The sequence below is a fragment of the Camelina sativa genome, chromosome 3, assembly GCF_000633955.1.
Source record: "Camelina sativa cultivar DH55 chromosome 3, Cs, whole genome shotgun sequence".
NCBI lineage: Eukaryota > Viridiplantae > Streptophyta > Magnoliopsida > Brassicales > Brassicaceae > Camelina > Camelina sativa.
In genome coordinates, this window is record NC_025687.1 from 24528341 (window position 1) to 24541657 (window position 13317).

At 36.7% G+C, this 13317-nt stretch overlaps 3 protein-coding genes across 6 annotated transcripts in view; 1 reads left to right on the forward strand and 2 right to left on the reverse strand.

Moving 5' to 3' along the window:
- The window catches only part of LOC104777978 (ubiquitin-conjugating enzyme E2 20), a 2011-nt gene extending 1634 nt beyond the window's left edge, over positions 1–377 (reverse strand). Inside the window, exon 1 of the mRNA XM_010502314.2 lies at positions 8–377. Coding sequence (XP_010500616.1) covers positions 8–123 — 116 coding nt within the window. The 5' untranslated portion in view covers positions 124–377. The remainder of the gene's footprint in view (positions 1–7) is intronic.
- On the reverse strand, positions 2811–11710 carry LOC104777980 (vacuolar protein sorting-associated protein 53 A-like). Its single transcript, XM_010502319.2, has 24 exons — positions 11601–11710; positions 11322–11422; positions 11007–11101; positions 10829–10885; positions 10571–10721; positions 10197–10267; positions 9876–10000; positions 9290–9450; positions 9042–9183; positions 8320–8383; positions 7886–8071; positions 7753–7794; positions 7350–7454; positions 7208–7267; positions 6701–6778; positions 6295–6402; positions 6159–6224; positions 4875–4952; positions 4671–4804; positions 4487–4580; positions 4264–4341; positions 3880–3942; positions 3489–3653; positions 2811–3281 (listed from the first exon to the last, which is right to left on the reverse strand). The coding sequence occupies exons 2-24, from the start codon at positions 11368–11370 to the stop codon at positions 2979–2981; spliced, it is 2475 nt and encodes an 824-aa protein (XP_010500621.1). The 5' UTR covers positions 11371–11422; positions 11601–11710; the 3' UTR covers positions 2811–2978.
- LOC104777979 (pseudouridine-5'-phosphate glycosidase-like) lies at positions 11794–13221 on the forward strand. 4 transcript variants are annotated; one of them, XM_010502316.2, is made up of 5 exons: positions 11794–12028; positions 12305–12382; positions 12481–12577; positions 12734–12844; positions 13095–13221. In XM_010502316.2, exons 2-5 carry the CDS (start codon positions 12311–12313, stop codon positions 13193–13195), a joined length of 381 nt encoding a protein of 126 aa, XP_010500618.1. In that variant the 5' UTR covers positions 11794–12028; positions 12305–12310; the 3' UTR covers positions 13196–13221. The 4 variants fall into 4 exon arrangements, with proteins under 4 accessions (XP_010500618.1, XP_010500619.1, XP_010500617.1 ...); XM_010502317.2 differs by having other exon boundaries at positions 11794–12006; XM_010502315.2 differs by having other exon boundaries at positions 11794–12032; positions 13095–13210.

The following is a 13317-nucleotide window of genomic DNA, read 5'->3' on the forward strand; positions in this document are numbered from 1 at the left end:
AAAATACCTTTTGAGAACAGATTGGCTGTCAACAGTCTTAGTCGGAGCCGCGGTTTGTTTTGATCCATTAGACGCCGGAGGATCTGCCGGAGTGTTTCCCTGATACCCGTTTACGGCAGCCATCACTTTCGCCTTTCTTCTTAATCGTCAAACGGAAATCGAAAAAAATCGAATTTTTTTTAACAGAAATCGAAACAGCCAAATTAGAGAAGAGTAGAATCAGATTCAAGATTAATCGAAAGTAGAAGAAGAAGAAGAAGAGGGAGAGAAAACAAAGATTCCTTCTTCTTCCTTCCGATTTGTGAGAGAGATGAGATGAGTCTACTCTCTTGTGTTGAGGGGTTGCTTAGTCTGTTGTCTTGCTTATAAAAGGACGTCAGAGTGAGAGTAAAACGGCGTCACTTTGCGGTTTAAATGGAAAAAAAAAGATTTGTTTTTGAACGTTGGATTAGCAAACAAGCTGCTTTTGGAAGCTTTTGAAATTTGTTTATCCAACGGCTAGTTTTTTTTTTTTTTTGTTTCCTTTTATTTTTTAATTCTGAATCTGAAAGAAAAGAAAAAAACAATAATTTTTTTTTGACAAACGCAATGCATATTCCACATAAGAGATATTAAATTCAGTTAGATACATTGTATTCTAATATATTGTTTAAAGAAATAAATATAGTTTTATGTGTATTCTAATATATATATTGTTTAAAGAAAATAAATATTGTATTCAAATAGAGTTTATGAAACATATATGAAAGAGTAGGAGCTATTGGTACAGAAACTAAATCAAGAATTAACACAGGGCTTTTCTCAAAACAACCTTTTGATTAATAGAAAATATGTTTACAACTCTTTCGTTTTAAAACTGTTTTCTATTCTCTCAATCTCGAGTTCTTGGATCACAAACTTGATCAAGAACCTCTCACAAAACCCCACAGTTTTTTTTTTTTAATCTCTAAGCTATTTTACTTAAGCTTAAGATTCAATTGCTAAGAATTCTCAAACTCTAAATCTTTGCTTCTACCCTAAGACCAAGGCAGCCTATTTATATTAAACAGAGTGTGCCATATAACATGCTTTTTTCTATTCTAATACTAATAGAAATTGGTAATTTTCTTGTTCTTTGAGGAATAGGAAATTGTCTATCTTCTATAAGTTTCTTTTTTCCCTTTGTAAAAGACACACTTTAAGCTTCTAGACTTTTCTCCAAGCTTCTTGCTCTTGTAATTTTCCTTATATTCGTACATTAACAGCTATGACTTATTTTCATATTTCTGCTCTTCATTGTTTGTTTGTATTATTTCTTGTCCTATTTGTACCTAGTACTAGTACAACTACAGTGTCATATGTTTGCATCTTTTATCATACCAACGAGGCACTCTTTAAAAAAAAGGACGATATTCTGTGTAAAACGAAGATATTTATTTTGTTTCTTATACAGCTACAGATAATACTTATAATTATTATTGTATAACCAAAATCTTTTTTATCTTTTCTTCCCAAGGATCTAAAATGTAAATCCAAACAATATTCATTTATATGATTTTTACCTTTAAGCAAAAAAAAAAACAAAAAAAAAAATCACGGTTTTTAATCTTCATATTTATCTAAAGTGAATTTGCATAAAATCACATATAAACAAATGATCCAACTTATTTTAACTTTTTCTTGTTTTAAAAAATAATCTTGTAGCACATTGCAGTATTCTATTATTAATAAAAGAAATAAAAGATTAGGAATACTCATATTACAAACTAAAGAGGTTCCTTTTTTATTTTTGAAGAACCCCGGCTGCAGTCAAGTACAGTGAGATTAACCAAGCCGGAGAAATTATGCATCCTAAACTTGGCTTTTGAGGAATTTGTAATTTAACAAATTACACCACACACTAAACAATCAAAGAGGAGATGATGATGGGTAGGATGCAATCAAAAGGTGAAACTATATATTAGGAAATATACATACTAAAAAGATCAATAGTGGAGCTTAATCACTCGTGAAACTCTTTCAAAGACGACAAGGACACATTCTTATGCAGTTGTGCATTTTTTCAAATGTCATCAACCGAACGGGTAATGTGTTTTTCGTGTTAAGGTCTGTTTTCGAAAAATATCTTGTTAAATGTGTTCCTCTCATGGTTGTGCATATCATGGGGATCGTGGAGGTAGATGCATTTGTCCCGTAAAACTATGAACTATTTGATTGCTACGTTTCAAGACACGGTTATATTGTAATGCTACAATGAGGCACCCAGCCACCCACAGTAGAACAGATCTGAGGTTTAGTGGAAGAGATAAAGTTGCTCAACGAAAGACACTTCTTCCGATCCCGAAAGTGAAGAGGAGGTGAAGAAGCTGGATGCGATGCTAGAAGAATGGGAGAAGCAGTTTTTATGTATGAAAGAATTGATTTGCATGTTGATCATATGCGTTGAACCCAAAAGTGATGTTCCATAACTTTTCTTGTATCCCTCTGTAGCTGTATAGGTTCTTTATAACACCCTTAAACGGTGGAATCACTTAAATAAACTGGTTTTGTGGAGTGCTGTGCAATGATCTGATCTCAAAAAGCGGTATCATGAGTTACAAACTGGTGTGCCCAGAGCCGGCCTTGAGGCCAAGCATGTGCTTGCGGCCGTTTGCCGGATAAGTACTATTTCCGCCCTAAATTTTCTTAAGTTTTCTTTAGCTCAGTTGGTTAAGGGTGTATCTAATGTTGCTGAGGTACAGAGTTCGAGTTTCACTATCTGCAGAACATGCTTTCTTGTCATTATGAATCCTGTGGTGGTTGATGAACTAATTCAAACAAATCGTAGCCAAAATAATAAACAAGAGGCAAAAGATGAATGGCGAAATTTGTGTACATGGATATATTGTGGATTTAAATGTTTGATTTGTCAGACTCATAATGGTCTGATAAGTTCTTCTGAGTAGAAGAACCAAAAATGAAAAAAAACCAAAAAACAGAGAGGGTCGAAAAGAACTAAATCATGCGTTGAAGAGTCTCCTCAGAGGTCCATCTTTGCGGTCTTTGGCAGCTTCAGTAAGAGCGATGAACTTCTTGAAGCCAGTGCTTGCAGCTCCTCTGCCAAGCGCAGCTGCTCTAGTTAACACATCCTCACTGTTTGCTATGAACCCAGCGGCTGTAGCCGGATTAGTGATTGCCAGTGGGGGTGCAGGTGGGCTTGGCATAGGTTGTGGCATTGCCGCTGCAACTGACGGCTGTGTGAATCCTAGGCCATGCTTGTTGAAATCATCAAGTATACTCTGCTGATCAGCTTTTTTCAGACCCTGCACCAAACACCAGAACAAGTTTCAGCGTATTTTTAAGGCCCCTATAGTGTGATATAGAGAGAAAGAACTAATGCTGTTGGGAGAGAACAATACTTAGCCCCACGATCTAAACAGTCGCTCTAGAATACTGTTGCGAAACCAGACTCGGGTCTCACGCCAGTTCGTTTTAGAATGAGGAAATGGGTTAAGACAAGTCAAAATTACCTTAAGTTCCAAGATGCGTTGAAACTCCATGGGTGTTCCTTCCGGAAACAGTGCACGATAAGTGTCTGCCACTGAATCTATTGGGGATAGTATGACCTTAAGGAGTGCTTCAGCTCTGCTCATTTCACGGCTCACAAATTTGGAATAGCTGGCTGCAGTTGAAGTCTGCAATGATATTATTACAAGATATGTCAAAACTAAAAAAAGTAACCCGTTTCGGATTTACAGACTAAAGTGCTATATGCGTTTTCTCTGATACCGGATATATGACCGAAACAAGAATATCCAAAGGGTTTTAGGCATCAGGTATTCTACTTTTGCGCAGAAGATACCCAGTAATAAGTCACACTGAGATAACATCAATGACATAAATTGGTAGTGAGGAGCTAACCTGTCTGGCAAGGGAAGGAATCTCTAGCAGAATCGTCTTCACGGCTTGCGTATCTAGTAACATCTGTGAAACCAAAAGATAATTCATATTCGAACTCTAAAACAAACTAAAAACTAAGGGCTCAGAAACATAACATCGCATGAACACTCCGATCATACTAGTACAAGTTCAGGAAATTACTAAACATCGACAAAAGAAAAAAGTGTGAACGATAAGGCGATATAACCAGACTGAGTTTGGCTCTAGTCATTCGATACACATAAACTTGGTAAAAAAAATTTCTTCACACTGATATCATTCTAGGCAATTCACTAGTTGACTGTTAGAGAAATCACAACAGAGAGAATCAGAGGTATCCAAGAAACATAGACCATTCAAGCTAACCTGTTGAGCTCCAGTTTCGGATAGTTGCTTGCATCTGAAAATATTAGCATAGAACCGTGGTCCTAGGGATGATGCCAGCTGCACAAAGTTATACAGAGTAGCATGAAAATTTTGTAAGGACCTGCTCAAGGCTTGACCCCATTTCATGCGGGTCCAAATTTGCACAAGACCACAACCATCAGATCATGAAGGCACTCAAATCGTACACACTCTTTATAATTACCTTGTCGAGGAAAAACTGGAAGTAAACTGGTGTTAGAAGTTTCCCGAGGACAGGAATGCTGCTGCTAAGGATTGTATTTATTCCATTCACGTACCTATACGAAGATGCAAATGCATGTCGTTACCGCTTGGTCATATGGGCATCAAAAACAATATAAGCTATTAACACCCCAGTTAGATCTTACAAAGACTGGTCACCCACGCTCTCGAGTGTGCTCCATAGAACACGTGTCATCGCTGCCATTTCTGTGTCAAATTTAGTCTCAAGTCCAAGGACCAGTGTTACCAATGCTTTCGTTATGACAGCTGAAAATTCATCCTACACAGCAGCACAGCGTAAGAACAATCCTAAATAGGGAAAACTATTAACTCCTTCATGTGAGCAATACCTTGACCTCTGACATGTCTACACCATCAGCATAATGTGGGTCAATAATTTCTGAGACGTTTTCTGCCAGTTCACCAGACTGCAATACAAATAGTAAATAGTCCTTGTGAAACACCGACACACATCTTGTATCCCCGAACAACATAACAGCTTGCATTAAATTGTTTAATACTGAAGCAACAGATACTATATTTGAAGAAGTACCACATGTGTGACACAATTATATAAGAAAAATTGCAAAAACCTTTCACAACTACGCTGGATTTGGTAAAACCAAGAAATTTGGAGGTGTAAGATATGAAGTTCATTGCTTAAAATGCTTTGGAGGAAGATCACATCACAAACACATTGAGAAAGTAACTAGACCCATGGAAGTTTCTTGGAACTTGATGCAAAGATTAACAATGTCAAAACTGGTTTTTCTATGACTATCCTCAAAAGAAGATTAGGTACATATGATACAACCCCATTGACCCGTCGCAACAGGATACACACGGTATCAACATATATGCTGCATGCTGAGGGTGCCAAATGTGAGAAAGGCAAGAAAACAGAATAATAGGGAAGAACAAGCTTACTGTTTTGTGGCAATACTCAGCAGAATTAACTATGTAGCATATCACCTTTTCATCTCTCTCCGAGACCTGCACAGAGGAAATAAATAGGTAAAAACTACATCAAAAAGCACACATAGGAAACAGGAAGAAGGCCCACCTTTATCTGTCCATCCATGCCTGTGGCTGCGGCAACGATACCAGTGCCTCCTTTTGGGAGCTTACCAAATAGCTTTGTAGCATAGGCCTTCAGAACTCGTTGAAAGACCTGTAGAGAGGAGACCATTTCAAAAAAATAAACTCAAATCTCCAACCACCTTATCTAAGACCGTGAAGTAGAACATTTAAATTGGCCTGCAAACATCATTAAAGACAGCATGTGTATGCCCAACCCTTGTAGGAACCTAGGTGGCTAGAAAAGCTGAGTCAACTAAAAAGGTTTCTCCAAATAAAATTCTAAAACCCCCAAACAAAGCTGGTTCTTAGACTAAGACATTGCTCGACTTACCAGTACAATTCTATGATACATATATTGAAAGCCCATATCAAGCATATGAAAAATGTACCTTGAACAAATTGAATAAAGTCTGGTTCGTACTGAGNTACATATGATACAACCCCATTGACCCGTCGCAACAGGATACACACGGTATCAACATATATGCTGCATGCTGAGGGTGCCAAATGTGAGAAAGGCAAGAAAACAGAATAATAGGGAAGAACAAGCTTACTGTTTTGTGGCAATACTCAGCAGAATTAACTATGTAGCATATCACCTTTTCATCTCTCTCCGAGACCTGCACAGAGGAAATAAATAGGTAAAAACTACATCAAAAAGCACACATAGGAAACAGGAAGAAGGCCCACCTTTATCTGTCCATCCATGCCTGTGGCTGCGGCAACGATACCAGTGCCTCCTTTTGGGAGCTTACCAAATAGCTTTGTAGCATAGGCCTTCAGAACTCGTTGAAAGACCTGTAGAGAGGAGACCATTTCAAAAAAATAAACTCAAATCTCCAACCACCTTATCTAAGACCGTGAAGTAGAACATTTAAATTGGCCTGCAAACATCATTAAAGACAGCATGTGTATGCCCAACCCTTGTAGGAACCTAGGTGGCTAGAAAAGCTGAGTCAACTAAAAAGGTTTCTCCAAATAAAATTCTAAAACCCCCAAACAAAGCTGGTTCTTAGACTAAGACATTGCTCGACTTACCAGTACAATTCTATGATACATATATTGAAAGCCCATATCAAGCATATGAAAAATGTACCTTGAACAAATTGAATAAAGTCTGGTTCGTACTGAGAGTATTACAACGTTTCAAGCTCTTCTTTATATTGGAAAATAGCTGCAAACAAGGCATTTCAAATGATTACCAACGATAAGCTATAACGTGACAGATATAGCTTGTATATGAATGTTATTAAGTTCTCGCTAGTTTTTTAGTGACATTGATAGTTCATTATGCACGGACAATACTTTTTGAAATTCATCTTGAGTATAATATCCGGTCTAACACGAATACTTTTTCTACTACTACAACATACAACACGGACATAATCCAAATTTCTATCCAGCTCAGTGGGTATGACCAAGTTATAGCTTCAATGTATCAAGTAGAGAGTTATTCTACACACCTATATAAAGAAGCCAATTACCCCTGCCAATTAATACCTAGTGGATGTCTTAATCATTCAATCCACTGAATAAGGATGTAAATATCTGTAAAACGTTAAAACTATTTACCCTTCTACAAGAAACTTGCCTAGGTGCTCACCTGTGTGCTGCTAGATAAAACATTATTTTGACTTCCATCCTCAATATCCCATGTTTCCTCCTGACAGAACGAATACAACACTAAGATAACTTCACAAACGTTGGAACAAAATAATCTCGTGAAGCGAAAAATATTATATTACCTGAACGATTTTCTCCAGGTCATCCATAAGTGTCTTCTCTTCCAACTCAATATATGGAGTTAAATGAGGTTCAAAGCAGGAAGAGATCATTCCACGGAAGTTAAACTGCGAATTCAAGTAACTAGTGAGTAAATAAACACTATAAATGATAGAATGGCACAAGTAGATTACATATCATTTCAGTTTCCAGGTATGTAACGTCAAGCGGGATGATGAAAGTCTAAGAATCTCAGTTGACCCTTAAATGGGGATGCCATGCAAGATATTATTACTATCTTTTAGAAATGTAATATTATGCCTATAAACTGTTAAGAGTGAAGCAACTACCACTTTCTCTCTAAGGGATTCCAGAATTACTATACATAAGACATCAACCAAAAAAATCAGGAGGTAGGGAATATACCCCAGCGCCAGTAACAGATAAGTCTTTGTTTCCGGTCTTTTCCTGTTGAAAACATTATCACAATAAAAAGGGTAAACGATATATACAATTACTAGAGTGTGTTCCATAATATAGAATAAGAAAAAGAATATACATTCTCCTCGGATTCTTGATTAGCAGCAAACTTCTTTTCATATTTCTTGCGGATTTTGGATATATTCTGACTATTATCTTCCCATGTACCAATTTCTTCAATGTCATCTTCAATATCTTTAGTAGGAACACCACCACCAAATTTCTTTTCAAGTTCTTTTTCGAACTCGACTGTCCTTTGTAGTGCCTAACAATTCAAAGACATCAAACTTTAATAGAGGAGCTGAAACATCCCACAAGATATTCAACATAACAGGATTTTATGATAGTGAAAAGGAGGAACAGGGTAAGATAATTCATAATCATTTTATATGTCTTTCAGAGGAATATCTAAAATTAAAACAACGCCCCTATGTCCATCTGATCAATGTAATGAAATATGTATGTAAGCAAAGCTTGCATATGCAATGATTGATCTAAGAGAGTATGCCCGACCAGAAGCAATATCGCTACAACCGGCTTCTCTTTCATATTGACCAGAATATATTCTACTTGCTTCCTGAAAAATTGATGGGAAAAAAGGACAGTTAGGTGAGAAGGTTGCATATTATTGTTAAATTAAGATTAGCACAGTTACCACTGCGACTTAATCTTTCATAGCAAAGTGACTACAAACCAACCAAAAATACAAACTAAAAAAAGGGTATCCTCTTACCTTGACACAGAAATTAAAAATGAACAACAAAGATTCGGCACTAATAAAACTAACCTTTACTTCCTAAACTATTTACTCATCTAAGATTTTTTCCCTTACATCAAAATGAAACAAATTTCATTTAACTTTCTTGTTTGATTCAACAAAAACCATGCTTTTAAAAAGTAGATATTATATACCATGCATTTCTTGTGATCTCCAAAAATATGACCCATTCCCAAAAAATTACAGTTTATAAAAGCTTTTAAAATGTTGTTCTTTTAAAATATTCACTATTAACAAATTTAAGTTTTTGCACATAAAAATTTTTCTTCCTTCTCAAATTTTATACTATTCCAGCGCCAGGTAGGAGTGTTATGTCCTAACAATAAAGTGTGGGACAATTATCTAGTTATCAAGTTCAGAAGAGTAGGGGTGTTATGTAGCCCAGTCCCGAAGTTTTTGAGGACTCTAAGAAGAAAAGATAGGAAAAAATGTTCATCGCCAACGCTAGAGGTAGTACCTTGTTTGTTTGCAGAACTGGATGCATAATCTATAAGGCACATGCCAAGAAGCAGGAAAAATCTTCCAAATTTCTTCATTTGTTCGGATTCGACGCTTAATCCAAGCATATCTCCGCTCTGTTTTATCCAACTTTGCCAATTCTGCAAACAAATAAACCTCTTAGAAATTAAATAAATAAAGATAAAATAAACATGCACTTTCAGAGTTTCAGTGCCAGTAATATGTAGAGAATTAAGTACAACATACCAGCTCCTTCAAAAATTTGTTCATATGAGGTGAGCTCCCTGCTGCAAAAGTTGTTTACCAACTCTTCCCTCACAGATGGCTCCAGAGCATCAACAACCAAGCAAGAATCAGATAGCTGCTGTAGCAAATTTGTGTCCTCTGTCTCTTTCCCAGTGCCTAAACTGAGATGACAACAGTAGATATTTTTGGTAAATGTAGGTTTTCGGCATCTAACAGATAAGACGGGGAGGGACTGTGGAAGATGCTAAAAGTGAAAAAAAATGCTAGATAAGCATCTCAAAACAAATTTTGGTTTTCGGCGAAGATGAAGCAGCAAATAAGCTTAATCAGTATGCAGACACTATATTAGCAACAGAGGAGCCAACAAGCACGAAACCACAATTTTGACACTAAAAGAGCAAAATTCATCACCTGATACACCTAAATTCTATAGGGAAAAAAACCCATTCGAGCTGTAATCTTACCGAGACTGACGTTAAAGGAATTAAGCAAGAGCATCAATCACTAGCATTACAGCGGACCTCTTTTGGCTGGCCACTGACTTATTTTTGTATGTAAAATATGATCAAATCACTAAAGGCATTACCTGGAAAAATCAGAAAATACATGGGACTTCAGGATTTGCTTTATATTATTAAGCTTTTCTCTGAGCTCCGTGATTTTAGGAACATCCCTGTATGCTTCGAAGTGATTATTTAACTGGTTTACGGCCTATAATATATTATAGAATTAGAATCTTAAGAGTATAATCAGAAAATACAAAGAATCGTCTTCTAGTACATCCAACTAGGTAGCCTAACGCTAAATAATGACAAAGAGCTCCCACTGTGAACATAAAGCCAAAGCAAATGTACTACAACCTAACTGAACCAATAAAAGCAAAAGATTGTTGAATTGCAAAAAGTACCTCCAGCTGTGCAGCTGCCTCTTTGTATTGTCTTTTTGACGCCATCACCTGAAGCTGTTCCACAGCAGAGACTGCCATAGCATGGTAGCGAATTTCATTGATGAGCTAATGAATAGTGTGCACTTGATCAACTTAAGCTATGCACATGGCATTATCTTGGTTTACCATATAAAGATGACAGAAATCCACAAAATAGGTTATCCAGCAACATCATGTCACTTATCTGATGTTGCCTACCTTGGAACCCCTAATTATATAAGCCCTGTTTTGATTATATTCACTACACTTGGGTTATTGTTCTGATTTCAGGATACCATGACCAGATATGGTAAAGCGAATGAACTAATTAACAGAGTGAATTATTACTAACTAACCTAACATTGTGAGGCGATGAAGAGCAGTGATTGTGGTGGTTATGTTCTTCTTTGCAAAATCTAACTTCTTAATGTCACGGCATATTTCTTGAACCATTGCTTCACTTTGCTCAGCTTTGGATTTTATCTCTTGTATCTTATGAGAGAGTTCCTGTGTTAAATAGAAAATAAGATCAAACTTCTCTTACGAATGAACTGAAAGAGAACTGATATATAGATAGAACGCAAACACTACATATCGAACAATGAGAAACTAACCTCCACAGCACGTGTAGCATCAGCAAGATCCTCTTTAGCTTTAGTTCCCGAGTTACTCTGGGGTAAAATTGCCAGCCCAATCATAAGATTGAGAAGCATATATTATTCTTTCAACACAGAAGAAAAATGAGCCTAGAGTATAACTATTGCGTAAGTGTAGCAAAAAGTAAAAGCTCACCTGTTGACGAACAGCAGAGAGTATGCTAGCATCAACCCGACGAATCTCACCCTGAATCTTTTGCATAAGTGGCTCAACGCCAGATAGGGATGCCTCTGTCAAAAAAAAAAAAAAACACACACATTTGAAACTCATGGTAAAAACAGTCACATTTATATATGTAGAAACCAATCAGCAGCTGAACTACAAGGTCATGATTACAGAAGCAAGAAAAATTCAATAGTTCATCATAATACTTGTGATTTTATTATGAACAACTCTAAGACCGTATAATTCCTCTGATACTGTTTTCATGAAGAAAATTACAAAAATCACCTGTTGGGAACATCTGGTTGATATACTCTAAAGCACTCGATTTATCCATGGCTTGTAAAATTTATGTGAGAGAAAACCAAAATCACTCGAAATGTGAAGATCTGCAAAACAGATGACGATCAGGGACACTTTTATTAACACGAATGTACAGAACATAGCCTCTGAAATTAAGCTGTTTATCTATATGTCACAGCGATCGATTCGACGCAACTATTAGATCAATCGGGAACAATTAGGGATTTCCGATTGTTTAAAGAGTGAAAAACTGAAGAAGCTTACGAGTATGTATGAAGGAGAGAGAAAGAACGCAACACCAAGCGGTGGCGATGACTGTCGGCGACTGAGATCGTATCGTATGTGGCCAACGGACCCAAACACTCAGTTGGTTCAATTAGAGAGAGAGAGAGAGAGAGAGATCTCTTCTTTCTTTGCTCTCAGTTCAATTATAAACCGGACCGGTTTGAGATTCTTATATCTGGTAGCCGATGTATTTAACCAAATCGCTTCTTCAAACCCGGTTCACCCGACTTGTTTCGTCAACATCGGACTTTAGTTCCTCCGTTGTGTGTATCTCTCAAAGATACCTGAAGAGTGAAGATAGAGACAAATCTTTCAGTTCGTGCCTGCCTATACATATATATATATATATATATTTTCTCATACTTTGCAAAGCTATATATCCTTGGTGAGCAGCAGAACTGATTTGCGTGGGTAATTTTTCAACTTGAAGAGTTCTTCTTTTTGTTCGTTATTTTCAATTGTTTGACTGTAAGAATTAGACAAGAACACAAAAAAGGCGCCTTTTTGTTGTATCAAGATTAGCTCTTTGGTTCCTAAGTTCATTGTTACTTTAATTTCAGAATTTCCCATGCTTCTTCTGAACATTTGACCCGAAAGTTTTGTCATTTCTGATCATTAGGATCTTGTTTTGAGTGTTTTTTTCCTGAGCAATTCAATTGGCTTTCAAAAACTACATCTTTCAGGGAGAAATGAAGTCTTCTGCTCAATCTAGAATCTCGAATCTCCAGAATCATCTTTCACCTCTTGAGGCAAACACCAAGGTTTCTGTGTAAAAAGATCCAGCTCTCTTTTGAATTTTCCACTGTTTCTAGGCTTTTTCCAATTCTTAATTTGCTTTCTCTTACAAATGGTTTTGAAGCAGCTCAGGAGTCTGGTCAAGATATCTCCACAAGTATCTGAAGCCTTATCCAATGGGCGCGCTGTGGTCGCGCTTGAGTCAACCATAATCTCCCATGGTTGTTTGCTCTTTCCTAGTTCTACCAATAATCCAAGACTTGTTTGAATTCCATTCTTTTGAATCTAATTAAAGTTAGTTTCAAAACATAAGCCTATATTCTTGGATCTTGGTCTGATTTCAGTTGTGTATCTTTCTTTACCTGTCAATTTTTTAGGGATGCCTTACCCTCAAAATCTGCAAACAGCAAAAGAGGTGGAGTCAATTGTGAGAGAAAATGGAGCTATCCCTGCAACTATAGCTATCCTGAATGGAGTACCTTGCATAGGTGAGTTGATAACAATGTTTGACTGTCTAAGCTTTGGAAGTATCGAACCTGGTAACACTAATCTCCTAGTCAACTTTAGCGGTGTTCAGAACACCTTTGGCAGTTTACATATCCTGCAACCCAATGTTGGTTTCAAGATCTTAGATCACGAATATAGATCTCTTTTCGTTAAGGATCAAAAAAACAGTAGTTTCTTTTGATTCTTGTAGGTTTTTTCTTTTCCTTATAGATGCCATTATGTAATTAACAGGTCTGAACGAAGAAGAATTAGAACGTCTTGCATCTCTAGGAAAAAGTGTCCAAAAGACAGCAGGCAGAGACATACCACATGTTGTGAGTCACTTCTGGTGACTTTTTATTTTACTATCTGCACCATCATTATATTCATCAGTACAAGCGGAAAACAATAAAACTATCCTATATCAGTTCAGAATACCAAATTGCATCAGTTTATTCAACCTACTGCACTATAA

Excerpts from the sequence above, each read along its gene's own strand:
- LOC104777980 (XM_010502319.2), bottom strand. The coding sequence starts at position 11,370 with ATGGATAAATCGAGTGCTTTAGAGTATATCAACCAGATGTTCCCAACA. Across the intron at positions 10,001-10,196 it reads AGGCAGCTGCACAGCTGGAG|GCCGTAAACCAGTTAAATAA; the intron begins GTACTTTTTGCA and ends AATATATTATAG. Across the intron at positions 3,282-3,488 it reads AACGCATCTTGGAACTTAAG|GGTCTGAAAAAAGCTGATCA; the intron begins GTAATTTTGACT and ends TGTTTGGTGCAG.
- LOC104777979 (XM_010502316.2), top strand. The coding sequence starts at position 12,311 with ATGAAGTCTTCTGCTCAATCTAGAATCTCGAATCTCCAGAATCATCTT. Across the intron at positions 12,578-12,733 it reads GTCAACCATAATCTCCCATG|GGATGCCTTACCCTCAAAAT; the intron begins GTTGTTTGCTCT and ends TCAATTTTTTAG. Across the intron at positions 12,845-13,094 it reads GAATGGAGTACCTTGCATAG|GTCTGAACGAAGAAGAATTA; the intron begins GTGAGTTGATAA and ends TGTAATTAACAG.